Source organism: Oreochromis aureus, linkage group 23, assembly GCF_013358895.1.
Source record: "Oreochromis aureus strain Israel breed Guangdong linkage group 23, ZZ_aureus, whole genome shotgun sequence".
NCBI lineage: Eukaryota > Metazoa > Chordata > Actinopteri > Cichliformes > Cichlidae > Oreochromis > Oreochromis aureus.
This window is the reverse complement of record NC_052963.1, coordinates 38,425,901-38,445,339: the sequence shown is the minus strand read 5'-3', so window position 1 is coordinate 38,445,339 and position 19,439 is coordinate 38,425,901. Positions and strand designations below refer to the sequence as shown.

At 39.6% G+C, this 19,439-nt stretch overlaps 1 protein-coding gene across 3 annotated transcripts; it reads left to right on the top strand.

Moving 5' to 3' along the window:
* Positions 1-3,798: 3,798 nt before the first annotated feature.
* On the top strand, positions 3,799-8,404 carry LOC116331060 (histamine H3 receptor). 3 transcript variants are annotated; one of them, XM_039606404.1, is made up of 4 exons: positions 3,799-4,016; positions 4,387-4,485; positions 5,007-5,173; positions 7,276-8,404. In XM_039606404.1, the coding sequence occupies exons 1-4, from the start codon at positions 3,809-3,811 to the stop codon at positions 8,131-8,133; spliced, it is 1,332 nt and encodes a 443-aa protein (XP_039462338.1). In that variant the 5' UTR covers positions 3,799-3,808; the 3' UTR covers positions 8,134-8,404. The 3 variants fall into 3 exon arrangements, with proteins under 3 accessions (XP_039462338.1, XP_039462339.1, XP_031609443.1); XM_039606405.1 differs by lacking the exon at positions 4,387-4,485; XM_031753583.2 differs by having other exon boundaries at positions 3,895-4,485.
* Positions 8,405-19,439: the final 11,035 nt, after the last annotated feature.

Genomic DNA, 19,439 nt, shown 5'->3' with positions numbered 1-19,439 from the left:
ACAGGTTCTCAATGGGGTTCAGATCAGGTGAACAAGGAGGCCATGTCATTAGTTTTTCTTCTTTTATACCCTTTCTTGCCAGCCACGCTGTGGAGTACTTGGACGGCGTGTGATGGAGCATTGTCCTGCATGAAAATCATGTTTTTCTTGAAGGATGCAGACTTCTTCCTGTACCACTGCTTGAAGAAGGTGTCTTCCAGAAACTGGCAGTAGGACTGGGAGTTGAGCTTGACTCCATCCTCAACCCGAAAAGGCCCCACAAGCTCATCTTTGATGATACCAGCCCAAACCAGTACTCCACCTCCACCTTGCTGGCGTCTGAGTCGGACTGGAGCTCTCTGCCTTTACCAATCCAGCCACGGGCCCATCCATCTGGCCCATCAAGACTCACTCTCATTTCATCAGTCCATAAAACCTTAGAAAAATCAGTCTTGAGATATTTCTTGGCCCAGTCTTGACGTTTCAGCTTGTGTGTCTTGTTCAGTGGTGGTCGTCTTTCAGCCTTTCTTACCTTGGCCATGTCTCTGAGTATTGCACACCTTGTGCTTTTGGGCACTCCAGTGATGTTGCAGCTCTGAAATATGGCCAAACTGGTGGCAAGTGGCATCTTGGCAACTGCACGCTTGACTTTTCTCAGTTCATGGGCAGTTAGTTTGCGCCTTGGTTTTTCCACACGCTTCTTGCGACCCTGTTGACTATTTTGAATGAAACGCTTGATTGTTTGATGATCACGCTTCAGAAGCTTTGCAATTTTAAGACTGCTGCATCCCTCTGCAAGATATCTCAATATTTTTGACTTTTCTGAGCCTGTCAAGTCCTTCTTTTGACCCATTTTGCCAAAGGAAAGGAAGTTGCCTAATAATTATGCACACCTGATATAGGGTGTTGATGTCATTAGACCACACCCCTTCTCATTACAGAGATGCACATCACCTAATATGCTTAATTGGTAGTAGGCTTTCGAGCCTATACAGCACATGTGTCGAACTCCAGGCCTCGAGGGCCGGTGTCCTGCAGGTTTTAGATGTGTCCTTGATCCAACACAGCTGATTTAAATGGCTAAATGACCTCCTCAACATGTCTTGAAGTTCTGCAGAGGCTGGTAATGAGCTAATCATTTTATTCAGGTGTGTTGACCCAGGGTGAGATCTAAAACCTGCAGGACACCGGCCCTCGAGGCCTGGAGTTCGACACCCCTGCTATACAGCTTGGAGTAAGACAACATGCATGAAGAGGATGATGTGGACAAAATACTCATTTGCCCAATAATTCTGCACTCCCTGTATAATGAATTTGGTTTATCTGAAGTGGTTGGACAAAAGTATTCGCCATTGAGGAATTGCAGCCATTTTTGGTACATTTTTAGAGACTCAAATCTTATTGGATAACTCATTCTAGGTCTGGGGTATTTCTCTATGAACTGAGCATGGCAAAAGATTTGAAGTGGAGCATTTGGAAGCTGTGAACATATTAACAGACAGATGAGCTCAAACGAATCCATCACAGAAAGCGATAGCAGGAACATTTGGATTGGCAATTTGGTAAATTCGTAGAAAACCGTGTACAATGTTTAGCCAAGTGACAACCACTCTCCAAATGAAAAACAATACCATTGTTCACAAGAAGAATTGCAGATATTTTATCACAAGGTGCCAAAGAGTCATCATCTCAGAGAAGAGGAAGGACAGATTAGAGTTAAATAAAACACATCGTAAAATGAAAGGTAAAGCAATTCTGAACTCTCAGCGCAGGGCATGCATGGCATCAAATGGCACTGGGTCAGTAGTGTTTACTGATGATGTGTCAGAAGCAGCGAGAAATCTGAAGAGCTATAATTTTTGCTCGCATTCAGCAAAGTGCAGCAAAACTGGCTTGACTGCACGTCATAGTGGCAAATGCAGTAAAAAAGGAGAAAATCCATTGTTTGGTGATGCCTTTAGCTTCCAGACTGTAAGCAATCAATGTCAAGGGTCCTTAACTGGGAAAGGTTTAGGAATAAACACTTTGTTATTATGCTAATTTGTCTTATTGCACCTAAGCTCCTGAAAACACAAGACTGTATAAATATGGAGTTCCTTATGAGTTAATGCTATATTTTTGTTCAACACCTGTTGCTGAGATGAGAGTTTTAACCCCATATTCATCATATAACTGTAACTTGAACATGTTTTAAACAGCCAAAGACCATTAATTTCATAAATGTTGAAAAATATATGTGGACCTAACACCACTCGTTCATTTAAGGTGTAAAACAAAGTATGGCACCCCAGAGTTCTCAGCATTTAAAAAAAGATGATTATTGATTGAATCAAATTGTGAAATAGATTTTTTAAAATAGCTCATAAAAGTTTCATATAAAGTTTCAAATTCCTCATTTTTTAATGACAGATGTCGCAAACAACTTAAAGACACCCTGAAAACCTTTCACTGATGATGTACAGATGTAGCCTACAACTCATATTTTCTGATGGGTCTGGTTTTCACATAGCAAACAGTTATAGGCTCATAAAATGGGCAGTCTTCTTCTTTTTTATTTTTTACTACTTTTTATTTATTTATTTATTTTTTTTTTACTAAAATGACCAAGAAGTACGGCAGCCATGATAAGAGCTGGTCAATTTCCTTAAATTAAAAGCGCTTTAATTCCGCTTTTCTCCTTATCTTAATAAACATAAGACAAATTTCCGGTACAAGAAAGGGAGATAATGCCATCCTATAATTCTTTGGCAGCTTCATTGAAAGCCTTATATGTCATAATTTTTTGTTACTGACAGGATATTTTTAAATAAATTAATCTCCGTGTCTTTTCTCTAATGCCACGGCATTTTTCACTGAGGTTAAGTAATGGTGTATAGGAAAAGATGCAGGATGTTAATTTTTCTTTAGGTTTCCAACCTTCCTCCAAGATTATCACATATATTAGTAAAGAGAAAAAAGGATCACAAACTCAGAGTAATGGCATTATCCAATAAAAACAAATGCACTTATGAAAACAAGAGTGATTATTTGATAACAAAAGATATTGTTTTTCCCCCTTCATGTGATGTTTTGGGACTCGTTAAGAACAATCTCATCCCCAGTATCAGAAGGCTGACAAATGGGTCCTCTCAGAAAACAAACTGATTTTTCTGTTTGTGCCCGTATTTGTGTTCTGATATTAGTCTGAGTTCTGGGTACCCTGTGTTTAATAAGAGGGGGTATTTGTATAGATAAGTCGGTGGTAATTTTAGATAATTACGTAATTTTTTTCGCGAAATAAAGGGATGTAGGGATAAGATGGTCATTCACACTGGACATTGGCCTCTGAGTCACGGAACTTGTTGCTTTATGTAAATATCTGCTGGCTGGCTTATTGCGACATCCTGTTGCATAAAGCTCAGATCATTTCATCTCAGCCTGCTTCATGCGTCTGGAGCACTTCAGCTTTTGATTGCAGACATGAGCCTTTGATCAGCTGTTGGGTGGGCAAAAAAAGCAAATCGTCCAAAATAGCAAACATCATCTGAACAAGGCCGGAATTTGTTTTGTTTTCAAAATAAAAGTTTAAGAATTCGTCACATCTGTTAGAAAACATACAAGAAGGACGTTTTTATAGGGAATTTTATATTTTAATCCGACAGAAAACAAGAATATTGCTATGTCTTAAAAGGGGTGTTAAAAGGGGCAGTTGTTTTAAATGCCTTGTTATTTAGGTTGCTCATTAAGCTGCATGCTGGCTGTCATTGTTATATTTTCTGCCGTCGGCAGGACATCAAATATAACTTGTCACATTAAATGTGCATCTTGAATACAGATTTAGAAAACACCGATGCGCCTTGTTCGTCTTGAAACCTTACAGGACTGGTTTTATTTTGAAAAAGTATCCGGATTAAGTACTTTATCTCACCTCTGGTCAGTACTGACGTTGTTAACAAAACCAACGGTGCGCTCCGCAGTATCAGCACATCCAGCATCAGCTGGGATTGTAGATGACAGAGTCCAGAAAGGAGAGAGGACCCAGAGGATCAATAATCATTGTTAGTATTACTATTACACAGTATTCTTAACTCGTGTCTGTAGCTCGGAGACTTATTCTAGTGTTTAAAAAAATGGAAGATTTGGGAAAAGTCTTCACGAATCCACAGGTCTTCATGTTTAACTTGTCGTTATGAAGTGGAGCGGGACGTTCAGGCGCGTTTTTGGACTTCTCCGGTGTGTCTGTGCGTGCGATGAAAAAACCCTACAATGATTTTGGCAGTCAATTAATTATGGGCGCGCACATCCTGGAGTCCAACTCCAGCGGCAACTTGACGCCTGCGGTGTCGGAAGCTGGGGCTGTCCTGCCGGGCTACCTGGTGGTGATCTTATCGGTACTTATGGTGACTCTGGTTGTCGTTGTTGTGGCAGGGAACGCGCTGGTCATCATGGCTTTTATTGTGGACAAAACCCTGAGAAATCAAAGCAACTACTTCTTTTTGAACCTTGCTATATCCGATTTTCTAGTGGGTAAGTTCTCCTTCTTTGTCACTTTATCCGTTCGTGTTGTCTGAGTCCATTCTTATGAATGAAACTCTTTTTTTGCGCGCGCCTCAAGCACATTGTAATTTTCCCACACTGTAATTAGCGTCTAACTATTGATTAGCGGCGAGTTCATGATGACCTTTACATCCCTTTTGAGTTATTCACATGTTAAATTACAACGGACTATTCCGCGAAATTGTGGCATGCCTCCGTTTTATTGAAGAGCTCTCACGTCCCTCTCATAGTGAAAGCTCCTCTTATCCACAGCTTTAGTTAAATTATACCTTTGTCATTAATGAAAGAGACATATTAGATTGTTCTTGTTCCTAAAATGTCACAGGTTTCCTGGAACTGCGTCTTGTCGCTAATTTTCTGCCACATGTAATGCATCTTACACCCAGAAACTGTGAAGGTATGGGAAAGTGTGAATATTGATGCTGGTGGCTGGTGAATCACCAATGCGATGTGTGTGTGCATCTCTGTGTGTGTTTGTGTGTGTGTTCCAGGTGCCTTTTGCATCCCGGTGTACATCCCCTATAACCTGACCGGCAGGTGGATGCTGGGCAAAGGGCTCTGCAAAGTGTGGCTGGTCATGGATTACCTCCTTTGTTCAGCCTCTGTCTTCAACATTGTCCTTATTAGTTATGATCGCTTCCTGTCAGTCACAAGAGCAGTAAGTACAGTCTGTGGAGGAGCTCATTACCACACACACATACACACACGTGCATGCAATTCACATCCTAGGCGACCACATTCAGGTCCAAAATGTGTCACTCCCTGGAACAGCTTGTAGTGTGCTTAGAATCATTTGTATTCACAGCTTCGTTCTTTCACCAGGGTATTGCTGTCAAGTGAGTGCTTTGTTCATCAGCTTAGCCAAAATATTATCAGTGCAAACATTAGCACTGGACTCAACAATCAAATAAACTGTATATTCCATCACACAGCTCAGTTTACTCATCACTGTTCAGATTTATCCTGTGAAAACAGCTGCAGAATGTCTTTTCTGGACCTCCAGGGGGTTAAATAACAGTCATTATGTCACAGTGATGTCACTGGGGTCATCATGGTTTTGTGATTGGGTTTTTTTTTTTTTTTAGGTTTTTTTCAGGGGGTGTAAGAAGCAGGGTGAGTCAGAGATGTGTTAGCGTGCATGAGTAGGCACTAATGCTCACTCTTAAAGCTAGAAGTAAAGGAAAAGTTCACCTTAAAATCAATGTTATGTTGGTATGAGCCGCTCAGTTTTGGTGATAGTAGCTATACAGAATCTGCCTTCTGTTGGAAAATAATGGAACTAAATGTGTAATTAAAAATATTATTAAAAATCAGTGACCAAAAAAAACACAAACATTGTGAGCAGTTTTATTGTTAGCTAAACGAAGACTTGTTTTGCTGCTCATCATATCATGTTGTGTTATATTCAAGAGAAGGCAGGCAACTCTTTAGGGATCTCATACCAGTCTAGATGAATAAGAAGGACTACAGGCAACTAACTAGTGAACTGTCCCTTTAACTCTTTCTCACATAAAGACAACACATAAAGATAACATTTGACAACTTCCCCTACTCTGAATGAAGAGATTTGATACTTCAGTATTTGTCATTAAAGTGTGGTTTGACGAATATTAGAACAGTTTCTGGATTTTTCCAAGCTTCTGTGGCAGAGACCAAACTCACTCACTTCTGATGCAAACACAGTCATTTTAATCTAAGCAGGCTTGAAATATGACAAAAACCTCTTAAGTATATTTCACTGTCTGCTGTTTTGATTTTTGATCATTCTTTTCAGTTTTTTCAGTTTTTCCCTACATTTTGTACGAGCTGAGTAATTCTTCCGTTGCTCTAAAAGAGTCATTGACTTTAATCATAGGGGGAAAAATAGCCAGTATTAGATATAAAAGCAAAAGAAATGTTTGTAAAACAAAAATATTTCAATGTGAATATTTGTATCCTCTTGCAGTCTCTTATTTTTAATTTATTAAAACTGTTAACCTTCTGTCAACTGATACTGGATTTACAAAAAAAAAAAAAATCTGGCTGATGATTGCGTTCGACTGCCTATTGGTCAGTTTCTTTACATTCAGCCTGTAGGGTGCAGTATTTCTTTAATTTACAGTGGAAATAGGGAGTCTTGTGCTTTTGTAGTGAACACTTGAAACTGGGGCCATAATTATTTATGAGCATCTTGTATTGGATCTGTTTCACTACTGATTTTTTTTCCAGTTGCTCTTGAACCACAGTCACGTTGGCAGCTTCACTTGCTTCACTTGACATATACCCAGCTGTTGCAACTGCAGAGAGACATTCTGATTGTGTGAGAAAAAGAAAAGATTGAAAAAACAACAACAACACCAAAGGGGAGAGCAGCAGATAGAGAAGCCCTGCTAAATGATAGCATTTAGACCGAGAGGAGGTGAAGTGAAAATGGAGTGAAAGCAAAGAGAATGAGCAACGGTGAGGGAGGGGTAGATCGGGAGAAACCAGATGTCTCTTTCATACTAGTGTTGCATCAGTGAATGTGGCTGTCAGCCTGACATTCCCCTTCTCTCTTTGGCTTCAGAGACACACCGTGGTATAAGAGCTCCATGAGTGGGTTTTATTTACAGCATCTCTCTCCTGCTCTAAAGCCGCACAATGCAACAAGGGGTTCATTTGGGGAAGATACTCTGAGCAGCTGTGGGTGTTTGAAATGTAACAAACAGTATTATTATGATGCAGAGTTTCTGTTCACAGCACATCACTGTGAGTCATACTTGTGCCTCTTTTCTGACACAGGTTAAATACAGAGCTCAGAGGAACATGACCCACCAGGCTGTTTTCAAGATGGTGGCGGTGTGGGTGCTGGCCTTCCTCCTCTACGGCCCTGCCATCATCTTCTGGGAAACGATCGTCGGCTACAGCATTGTCCCGGCCCACGAGTGCTATGCTGAGTTTTATTTCACCTGGTACTTCCTGCTGAGTGCATCTACCTTTGAGTTCTTCACCCCGTTTGTGTCGGTGGCCTTTTTCAACCTCAGCATCTATCTCAACATCCATCGCAGGAATAAGAGTGGGGCCGCCTGTGCTGAAGACAATGCCAAGCCTCAGAAGAACAATGAGAAGCATAAAGATGGAGCAGGCTGGTCCGTGTTTTTTGTCAAGACTCGGAAGGTGATGTCAAGCGAGCCTGTTGCGATCTCTGCGGTCATCGAAGATGACGACATCTTGTCTCCCTCCTCCAGCGGGGAGCCTAACGCCAGTCAGATATTAATGCAGCGAGAGAAGTTCTCTCCACACAGAAAAAACTCCAGGTTGTTTCAGCACACGGCCTCCTGCATGGTGCCTGGCCGTAGGACACCGGGATCTCGGCTTTCCAGAGACAAAAAGATTGCTAAATCTTTAGCCATTATAGTCTGCATTTTTGGGATATGCTGGGCTCCGTACACTCTACTGATGATTATCCGTGCCGCCTGTAGCGGTAAATGTGTGGCGAACTACTGGTACGAGATTACCTTCTGGCTTCTGTGGCTGAACTCTGCCATCAACCCGTTCTTGTACCCTGTGTGCCACAGCAGCTTTCGAAGGGCTTTCTCAAAGATACTGTGCCCTAAAAGACAATCAGTTCAACCACAGATTGAAGTTCAGTCTTGTTAGATGAACTCAAATGAACTTGCATATTTTATGAATGGAGTAAATGTTGCTGAACACTGTAAAAAATCCATTTGATGTTCTTCTATAAAAAAAAAAAAAGGCCAGTTTTCAAAAATTAGGTAAATGTTTGCATTTAAATGAGGATTGTAAGATACCTGACAGCAATATGATGACACAACACAGCTGAAAACACAATATTCTTATGGGCAGAACAAAAGACTCTTGTGGTACCATTGGATAAATCTGCCCACGATTAAACCACCTCTCAAAGCCAGTTTCAGATTTTTCTAATGTTGTGCTTGTTCATTTTAAAACCTTCACAGATTCCCTCTAAGTAGGACATTAAGTTCTTTATGTGCAGAAGGCTGTGAAATGATGGCTTATGCAGTCTTAAAGAAGGTGATTACCATAATTTAGTCTAAGACATCACACATATATGAGAACTACTGATCACCAGGTTGTTAAATTGTGTTCTGTCTGAATGGAAGCACGACGCAGACAGAAATGACATCTTCACCCAGCATCCAATTTCATAGCGGCCGTCGTGAGAACATTTCAACTTCTATTTAGATGAAGCTGATGTGAAGCAAGAACTTAATGGTCTTTTGATGGCTTCAGAATATATCTGCACATGAAACCCTTTCATGTTACAGTTTCAAATATGCAGCTGCACGTTTGACTTTATGCTCATGCCCCTTAAAACTATACAATGCAAATCATGCAGCGATAGACTCACAAATGCAGAGTCCTCCATATTTCAAGCACCAGAAAAGAAGACAAGAGTGTGTTTACTGACCAATGAGTGTACTTTTAGTAATTCTAAATATTTTATAGTTTTTATCTTGAAATCTAGCTGACATCTGTCAAAATGTTAAGAAAATATCAAAACAAAATGTGAAGCACAATGAAAAAAGAGCTGACTCAAAACTTATGTACAATAAGATCAATGTCAGGCCAGATGGCTGAGTTAATTATTTATTTCAAGGCTCGACTGGTTTACCTAAAGCTGTTTTCACACATGCACTGCGGTCTTGAATTTTTGCCCAAAGGTACATGTGAGGACTTGCATGTAAGACTCACTGGAACATTAAACAGTTTTTCCTTGTTGCAAAGCCTGCGTGATGTCTGACTGAGCTCATGTGCGAGCAGAAAAACTAGTCGTCCAGCGAATTCATGATTCAGGGAATCATCGTGTTCTGCCTCCCTCTCGCTGAACCCAGACAGCTCCCCTGCCTTAACCAAACAAAGTATTTCCAGGAGTGAGAAAGAGTCTGACTATCTCTTGGTGTGTGCTACAAAGGAGAAAGAACACTTTTGAATAAAAATCTGACCTGATTCTCCCGACATAGTGCAGACGTGTGAAAACCGCATATTTGATTACTTTGTATCTTGGTTATGAATGTGTGCAGCTGTAAGTAGTCAGATGAAAAAAATAAAATAAAATAAAAGAAGACTGCCAACAGGCTTTTTTCCGCTGTATGTTATTGGTAAAATCTGGAAGGAGTAGTTCAACTAAGGGAAATACATCTATAACCTACTTTGTTGTCAAGGGTAAGATGTGAACACTGCTTTTCTTCTGGTCTCCTACTTTTTTCTTTTTTCCCCCACATCAGCTTTGATATGAAACCTTTCTTTCATTCATCCAGAGTCTGTCTCTGGAGACAAAACATCTATCTCTCAGTTCCTGCAGCCCAAGTCACTCTTTTTATTTTTCAAAGAAAAACCATCATCACTCCTGAGGGAAAAGCAAACTTTGCCTTTTCTGGTGTCCAACTGAGACAACTTGTTCAGTCATGAGACGATTTTTCTCTTTTAATGGAGTCTTGCTATTTTGTCCACTAGGCACCTCTGTTTCTTTCCTTCCATCTTTCTTCTTTTCTTTAATTCCTTCTGCTTGTTTCCTAAACAGGTCTATAGGGTCAAACATATATTCGTTAACTAGTTGCTGAAAATTTCTGTCTGTCATTTGTTGAAATCAGTCACAAAGAAGGTGCAACACCGAAAACCTTGCTGCAATTGCTTCGATTGCTAGCATATCACCATAGTCGACTGGGGTTTCCATGTAAGACATGGACTTACCTGCAACACTCACCAAATGCAAAAAAACTCCAGGCGACCAAGCCAATCTGCCAAAGACCACAGCAATTGGCATGGTTTTTGGTGCAGCACCCTCTTTGCAATGGATTTCACCTGGCAACAGCCAGGAACCTCCAGAAACCACTTGCCAGCTGGTTGGGGAATGCTCTATTTTCCTTTACCACCGGGGGTTGCCAGATAGTGATGGACACATTTTCCCCGAGCAACTAGAGGTTGCCAGGGCATCGCCGACCATCTCTACGCCCGAGGCCTTAAATAGAGAAATTAGTGCTTGAATAGCTGGCATCTGTCAGTCAGCTTAGAATGATTTTTAACTTCTAGCAATAATAATAATAATAATAATAATAATAATAATAATAATAATAAACGTTATTTATAAAGCACACTAAAAACCAAGGGTATACCAAGGTGTTTGACAAAATAAGATAGGAAAAAGGAGATGGGAGGGAAAAGAGAAAGAGAAGGGACCTGGCACGTATCAATTATAAAACCATGACAATCATAATACATAAAAGTAGTTAACAAAGCATAATGGATAAAAAATGTATCAACGCACACCAAATATTAGCTAGGTGGAAAAGCAAGATTAAATAAATAAGTCTTTAACCATGATTTAAACAGTGGCATAGAGTCAGACGCCCAGATAGCAACAGGAAAATTGTTCCATAAGACTATGGAATAAACAGCACAGTGAGTTCTTCTCTTAGTTTGTGCTCAAAATTGCAATTCTGCACACAAAGCCTAGTGAATGAGGGCTGCGAATTCCACGACTTAACTGAAAGTCACCACTTAACACTAAATCCCTTATTTATGACTCCAGGTAGTCACTTCATTGACCTAACCTGACTACTGAAATTACTATCATAAAACCATAGCTTATTATTTGTACATCTTGTACGGAAGTATAATGGATTAAGCTGGAACGTTCAAAGCCTTTGTTTTCTGTTTCAGACTTAATGGTGTCAAGTGCCTCTTGGTACTTCCAGAAATGTCATACTACTTCTTTGAGTGTTTCACGATTGGTTAAAGGTTTGTAATTGTTTCTGGCTCCTGTGAGATGGGATAAGGTATGACAGATGTTAGCTGGTGTGAATGGGTGGAAAGCATTCTTGTCTTTTTACGTCGCTGGTAGCTGTTGTCTGTGTTTGATTCACACCTGCCAAAAAAAGAAAAAAACTTTGCAGAAAAAAAGTGAGTTTCTGTTTTGAAGATTGCTGTCAAGCTCTCACTTTATCTAGCAGCAAACACACAGTGGATGACAGAAGTGGCATTGACTTAAAATTTTTCACCACAGATGAACATGATCAAAATATATCCAAAAAACTCTCCGGGGGCTGTCAGAAAAATAAAGGAAGTAACAGTATCGGTTTCCCCTGTGGGAATAATATGGAACATTCTACTTAGGAGGAAAGACCCTTGGAGACTGTTTAGCCTTGAGGACACACACAGAATTTATTGCACTGACAGAAGAATCTTTGGATGATGTTTTTTTATATCTTTCTGCCGTGCCTTATCGGCAACAACAAATTTAATTTAATGTCCAAAAGGTCACACGAAAGTCATAGTCCTAAAGAAACAGCTGTATAAATCATACAGTTTGTTGCCGTTCTGCAACATCTCAGTTAAACTCTGGAACAGCTCACATGGTTAAACTTCCCGTCTCTGCATCTTGTTTTGAAAACAGCCCACAGCATTAAGTGGCTTTTAAAAAAGACCCTGCAGAAAAAAAAGCTGTTTCCTCTGGGGCAAACTGGATAAATAGATTGTGGTGGTGTTGTTTTCCCACTGACCCTATTTAATAATAGTCATTTAAATGCAGTGGTTACTGTGGGGCATGGATACGCATTTTGTGCCTGTGAAAACCACAGCTCAAGAGTGAAAATGCTTTTGCTAAACAGATCCAAAAAATCTGAGACCCATGAGGCATGACTGTCATCTGTGTGTCTCAGAATTCAAGAATAGAAATGGACTAGTCGAGAAGTACAAGAGACTTTTACCCCCCGACCAAAAACAGGAGTCAATTTGGAAGCATTTCATAAAAGGTCAGTCGAGAATGAGATGAATTGGCAGCGGTTTAGGTGACCTGCACAGAGACGCAGGTGGACTTGCAAATAGAAACCAAATTGCTCAGTGCCAGTGTTGACAGCGTTTTTATGCGCTGTGGGAAGGCCAAGAACCAATGAAACAGCCTTTCAAAAAGAAAAATTGGAAGCAGTTGCCATCCTTCTGGTTCATGTTGGGGTTGCTCTGGGATTCAAATATGGCGGGGGTAATTGTTAGTGAAACACATATCTGGTGAACAAAACAGATGAGATCCTCAGGGCTGAAGACAGAATGCAGACCCCTTCTTTTTTGTTTGTTTTGCTTTTGTTTGAGAGAAATGTGAGACGTGGGAGTGAAAAAACGGTGGCTGCTGTTAACCAGACAACATATGTTTGGAGGATGATAAGGTACATGCAAAACCAAGTCATTTAAAGAATGTAAAAGAAACACGTCCTTTGAGTGTATTTCACTGACTCTGAATGCAGCCTCTCGCTGAGCTCGCTCTTTTGATTTCAAGTCACTCTGAATATTTACAGTTATAGCTGAGGAGTCTGTCCTGAAAGAACTGGTGGCTTATAGAAGCTCAATTTGATGCTCTGTTGCCCAAGAAAGCGATTTAAAAATCAATTTAATTCAGGATATGAACACTGGCTGCAAGGAGATGATTTTCCATTAGTTTTTTACTGTATAGAGTACACTCTACCACAGTGAAGCCTGCCTGAGTAATGAACAAAGAGCATCCTGTCTGATGGTGATGATGCTGATGACTCCTTAACGGGACTCACACAGCATGGAATAATTGTTTACGGTGAAGATGTGGATAAAAGCATCCAGCGGCTCATGCTCATTGAGGTCAGTGGAAAAACAAGCATTTACTCTGCCAGAGCTCTTAATTAACCCACATGTCCTACACATGCTAATTGCTTTCAGGGAAACAATCTACAGACGGCTTTCACCACAAGAGTTCTATCAGCTATGCCTTAATTTCAACACTGCATTAATATGTATCTGTTATGTTGCTAATTGCTGCCAGCCACCTTTCTATAGGATCAGCACTGTTGCTTTAAACTAAAATAAAACTGTAAAAACAGGTTCCTAAAAATCTGGTGGTATATGCATTCACAATGTTTACATGAAATAACCAGCAGTGACCAATCATCCAATCACAGTTGCAGAAATCAGCAGTCCAAAAGCTTGACAGAGAAGGTATGTTTTTAGAAAAATAGTTACAGCTGATGCTTGTCTGAGGTCACTTGGGAGGTCGTTGCAGAATTTTGGTGCAACAACAGCAAAGCCACAACCCTCTTTTGAAATACTCTTTAAACCTGGGATCATAAGGAGTAGTTTAGAAGCACTTTATGCTGGATTCTGTAATGCACCAGAGTCAGTATAAGGCTAACCCCAATTATTAATCAGCATTTTAGACAAACACTGCATTGCACGGTTACATTTTAGATACAACAAAGGTGTGCATAACCGGATTATAATCCAGATCTAAAGGTGTATAAAAGGTTTTTAGGACATTATTCTAAGCTGGAAGTAAGATTATAATTTGGGATTTCAGAAAATCCCAAATGTTTTAAGGAACCTTGTAGGGCAGATTTACCAGCTGCATGGCTTTTCCTTATCTACTGTTATTAGTGACATCTTGTCAGCCTGAGTGGCAATCAGTGAAAGGACACCGACAGGAAATGTCCCACTTGTCTTCTTGTTGACACTGAGCAGCTTCATGGAAAAAACTGTCACTAATCATGAGCCTTTTCTTAGCAACATTTTCATTCATATTTCCACAACATTTAAACAAGACTCTGTAGGTATGATGGACAGCTAAAGCACTACCCTTTAGCAAAATGAAGGTCAACATGGAAATGTAAAAAACTGCAGTTTTTATAGTGACCACACGAAGCACCCGAGTCTAAAAAAATGATATCTATAAAAAATGGACTTCATTGATTTAAAATGACCAGCAGGATTTTGCCTTCCACCTTTCTTCTCCATGGGGAGCTTCCTCTACCTGTAACCTGGATCTTATACCCAAGTGCTTCTACGATTACTATGGCAGTTTTGGTTATGAGCTCACCGGCAGTGTAAATCCAATGTTCACATTTGCATTAACTCTGATGTGACTCAAGGCTTAGTAGATGTATCTGTCATTGCTGGTGGCTGGATATCGTCTAAAATTGTTAATCACATACACATATATAGATATATATGTAGAGATGGGAAACAAGAATTGGTTCTTGTAGAAAACTGTTTTCCAGTAGTCCAGTTCCTCGTTAGTCTGCCTGCCTATCAGTCTTGCTTATCTGTTTGTGTGTTGGAGGAGGAAAATAGTGAAGTGGGAAACGGCATCCAGGACAGAAACAACTGCATTATGCTGCTAACACAACTTCAGTTCTTTGCAAGCATCTGCCAAGACAGCATGCCAACGCTATGCTAGCCAATAACCCAGAGTGAAAACTGAGTGAATGTCAACCCCAGCAGCCAGACCCTGAACTTTAACAGGTAACATGCAGCCTCCCTTTCTACCTCATGTATCTAAAGCAGAATCACTGTGGTGAGCACTTTTTTGTGCTGGTTTTCATGTTTGTTTTGTGTGGTCAGCTTTGTGTTCTACTAAGAGAAAGATCTTAGCCATGTGTCCACATTAGGGATTTGTGTTGGTGTGCAGGGTTGTAGCCTCAGGTTTATATTGTTAAATGGTGCCTGTGAGACAGTGTGTTTCAGCTGTTTTACAGAGTAACATGAAAGTAATGTAATGAGTAGTATAATTAATTATAATGAATCACTTTAGTTAGGTCCCTCTGCATATGTGAACAATGACTTTTTTGAATAACAACTCCAACACTGATCACAAAAAAGAGGGAAATACCTCAACAAACATGCACTTGCATTTTCATGCATTTGATCCACAGCATGCAATTAATTTGCATGAATGTAATTTCTTTATTGCTGCTTAGCAGTGTTGGTGACTCTCGAAACGGAGCCAGTGAGAACCCAATGACAATCAATAAGCAAACTGATAAGGAACTGAATTGATAAGTGATATCAATAATCAGAATTGCTCAATTCTTATCAGTTCCCAATCACATAATGTTACAAAGATGTTCTATTTGATTTAGGTCAGGTGAGCATGGGGACCAGTCAATGGTATGAATATACTTATCCTTCAAGAACTGCCTGCAAACTCTTACCACATGAGGCCGGCCATTGTCGTACACCTGGAAGAACCCAGGACCCACTGCACCAGTATAGGGTCGGACAATATGTCCGAGGATTTCATCCTAATACCTAGTGGCAGAGTGCCATTACCTAGCCTGTAGATATCTATGTGTCTCTTCATGAATATGGCTGTGTCATGGTGGCTGTCAAAAAACAAGCAAAAAAAGAAATTACCTTTCTGTGTACTCAAACGGGTACACGAAAGATTAGATAAGCAGATTAGAGGTTTTTGGCACAACTTAACCTACTTCAAGGTGCACGTAGGAGAGGATAAAAATTGAAGTCTGAACTCTGGCATTTCTTGTAGTAACTTTATTGGTTGACTGATTATTGATTTTGGCTTTTGGCCTTCACTGTGGTTAAAAAAAGCCCAACCCAAAACCAAAACAGAGAAGAAAAAAATTACAAAATAGTCCACATTCATGTCAGCAAATGATGCACCTATAAGCATTGGTTGAGTGCATGGCCATGCCATGTGGCTTCAGGACCCACCGCACCAGCTTAGGGTCTGACAATGTGTCCGAGGATTTCATCCCAATATCTAATGGCACCTAGCCTGTAGATATCTGTGTGTCCCTTCATGAGTATGGCTCCCCAGACCTTTACTGACCCACCCTGTGGGCCACACTCATGAAATATGTTTTTGATTTTTTGGTCTGAGACATTTACACCAGTGTGCTACTGGAGGTCATTTTGTAAGGCTGGTAGATCATGCTGCTCTTCTAAGGCTTATGGTAAAAAAAAAATAAAAATGTGTGTGTGTGTGTGTGTGTGTGTGTGTGTGTGTGTTCATTCATAGTTTTGATGCTTTCAGTGAGAATCTATAATGAAAATAAAGATGAAAATGAAAATAAAGAAACACCATTAAATGAGATGGTGTGTGTACATATACATTGAATGAGGCAACAAGTTGTTTGGTAAAGCTTAGAAAAAAAGGTTTAAAATACGATGTTTACCACGTTTCAAAGCTCTGCTTTTTAGGTTGCCTGGGTTACGAGTCTCAGAAAACCGTAATCTTAGAAAAATATGTTGTACAGGCACACAGCATACTTCCATTAGTATTTAGAAGCCCATTAGGTTCTGTGTCATGCTGGCTGTCAAAAAACAAACAAAAAAAGAAATTACCTTTCTGTGTACTCAAACGGGTACACGGAAAGATTAGATAAGCAGATTAGAGGTTTTTGGCACAACTTAACCTACTTCAAGGTGCATGTAGGAGAGGATAAAAATTTTAATAAGTCTGAACTCTGGCATTTCTTGTAGTAACTTTATTGGCTGACTGAGTATTGATTTTGGCTTTTGGCCTTCACTGTGGTTAAAAAAAGCCCAACCCAAAACCAAAACAGACAAGAAAAAGAAAGTACAAAGTAATACATATTCATGTCAGCAAGTAATGCACCTATAAGGATTGGTTGAGTGCATGGTCATGCCATTTGGCTTCAGGCCAAACAACGTCCTTGGAAATGGGGAATGCTGAATATAAAAGATGACTGACTAAATACCTTATTTAGTAAATCAACAGGAGAAATGAACTTAAGAGACGGTATTTCACCCCTTTGTACTGCGCTACAAGCTGACATGAGTCAGTAAAGCATTAAATTTGTTCTGGATCTTTGAGCTTTATGAAATGCATCATTTTGTGACTATTTCAGAGTTTGCAATGAGACCCGGTCTGGACCTTCAGTTAGGCCAGCTAATGCAGAGTAATTGTTGCCTTTTAAATTCAAACCATTTCCAGTTAGATGATCTTTTCTGGCGATTAAATAGAATTTACAAAGGAAAGGCACTGTCTAAGAGAATAAAAAGCATTATTTAACAAGAAAAGTCAGATCTCGGCAGTAGAAATAATTATATCAAGGCGGTTAATGTGCAGCATTTTGTAACAGCAGAGGTACAGAGAACTACACGGTCTTTGCAAAATAATCTGTTTTTATATCAAATACTATTCAAAATGAAAGACAAGGGATACTGAAATGTGAATTTCAAAGAGAATTAAATGTATAGGAAATATATACACATCTGGAAGTCTTCCCAAAAACACATTTTCTGAAACCATAATATTTCATGTTAGCTTTCAACAGCATCCAAATACAATCAAGCAGCACTGATTTGCTGGTTGACCATCTTGGCATTGCACACACACACACAAAAAAAATCATTTTATTGTCAAATAAGAGACCTGAATTGTCTCCAAGGTGCTGCAACAAGCTCTATTACTATTTCATATAGGTGTTTTAAATGTTAAGGCGCAAAAAGCCTCTAAATTCCACATTATTGATCGTTCCCTTAATTCACCAAGATAACAGCATCTCAGTAAAACCATTTCTCAGTCCCTAAAAATGAGATTTTTCCACCTCTGTTATCTTCATTAGATTTTGCAGCCCCTGGGATATAATGCTTCATTGGAAGTCATTTCACCAGTCAGGAGACAATTTACAAAGGATAAGGTTCAATTGGTAATTTTTACTTGCGAGCTCAAGAGAGCAGATCCTCTGGTGTAACGCTCTTAATGCTCTGTGTTCTCTGTTAAAAGAGGTCCTGTTATATTTAGATCAAACCTTCCAGAAACACACATACATGTAAGTAATGAGTATGATCAGGTTGCTAAGCAGTGGTTTTGACAAAGCACGATGCCGTAATATATCATTTCCTGGTCTGCCAACTCAAGACCAACCATTAAAGGAACAAATTTCAAGGCACTTGATTTGCTTTTTCTGAGCCTCCCAGTTTCAAAAAACAAAACAAAACAAAAAAACCCCATCACACTTTGACATCCGTCTCTTTTATATGATTGGCTGTTACCTTTACAATGTTGAATACTAACTGTATATTTAGTGCTGTCAGCTTCCTGACATTTGCTTTCTGTCTGGGTCATACTGTAATAGTGCTCAAACTGGGTGGTAGGGTGATTACGATCATGACAATAATGATATATGAGTATGACCCACTTTTAGGATGTGACATTTATTTACAGATTCACAGCGACCTGTGAGGAGCTCAAACATAAGTCATATTCTTCTTTTGCCTCACAGTTTACGGTAACTTCTTTTCTCCCTTTTTCTGTCATTGTAATCATGTTTAGATCTGCGTTACAGTCACATTTCACACTGGGTGCATCGACGGTATGCTCTGAATATTAATGAGAAAAAAGTTTTACTGACATTATTTTTAAATACAATTGAGGGATCCTGGGGTTTTAAATTCATCTGAAACACAAAATCAACACTTTGCTGTTTTTGTGAATTATTTGCTATGAAGAAATGAAAAAAAAGACAGGCTGATATTTTTTGCCCTAGATTACCTGTCACATATGTCACTCACTTGTCACATGCCACCCACTCATGCTGTCACGACGCCATTCTCCAATTGGATCCTGATTACTTTTGACCTTGTTTTATATGCTAATTCAAGGCTCAGAAATGAGAGCCCACCCCCACCCTAATCGAGAAAACCCCCCAAAACAAACAGTTCATCCAGATGAATACACAGAAAAGTAATTTGCCCGACGTGAATACATAGACGCCATTCAGGGTGATGACTCACCTATTTCCCCCCTACCTGGAATCTGTCATAAGAAGTCAAACACAGAGTTGGAGGAGGTCCATTCTGACTGTGGTACATTAAGCAACTCTGCTCATTATCAGGTCTAATGCAATCTTCTAAATGTCAGCTTTCACGTTACAATGAGAGGTGGGTATTTTTTCTTTTTCTTTTTTGGCCAGATTAACTTAATTTGCTGTCCTTATTGCCCTTCACTTGGTAATTACTATGCCCTATCTGATTGTTTATATTTATCTACATGTATATATAGTAATAGTTTTATAGAATATCTTTTTTTTAAACATATTTAAAAGTGCTGTTATCAATATTTTTCTTTATCGTCAGTGGATTACATGACTATGTGCATGTGACAGATGTTGTTTGTACTGCTGAATTCACAGAAATGC

Excerpts from the sequence above, each read along its gene's own strand:
- LOC116331060 (XM_039606404.1), top strand. The coding sequence starts at position 3,809 with ATGCGCCTTGTTCGTCTTGAAACCTTACAGGACTGGTTTTATTTTGAA. Across the intron at positions 4,486-5,006 it reads TATATCCGATTTTCTAGTGG|GTGCCTTTTGCATCCCGGTG; the intron begins GTAAGTTCTCCT and ends TGTGTGTTCCAG. Across the intron at positions 5,174-7,275 it reads TCCTGTCAGTCACAAGAGCA|GTTAAATACAGAGCTCAGAG; the intron begins GTAAGTACAGTC and ends TTTCTGACACAG.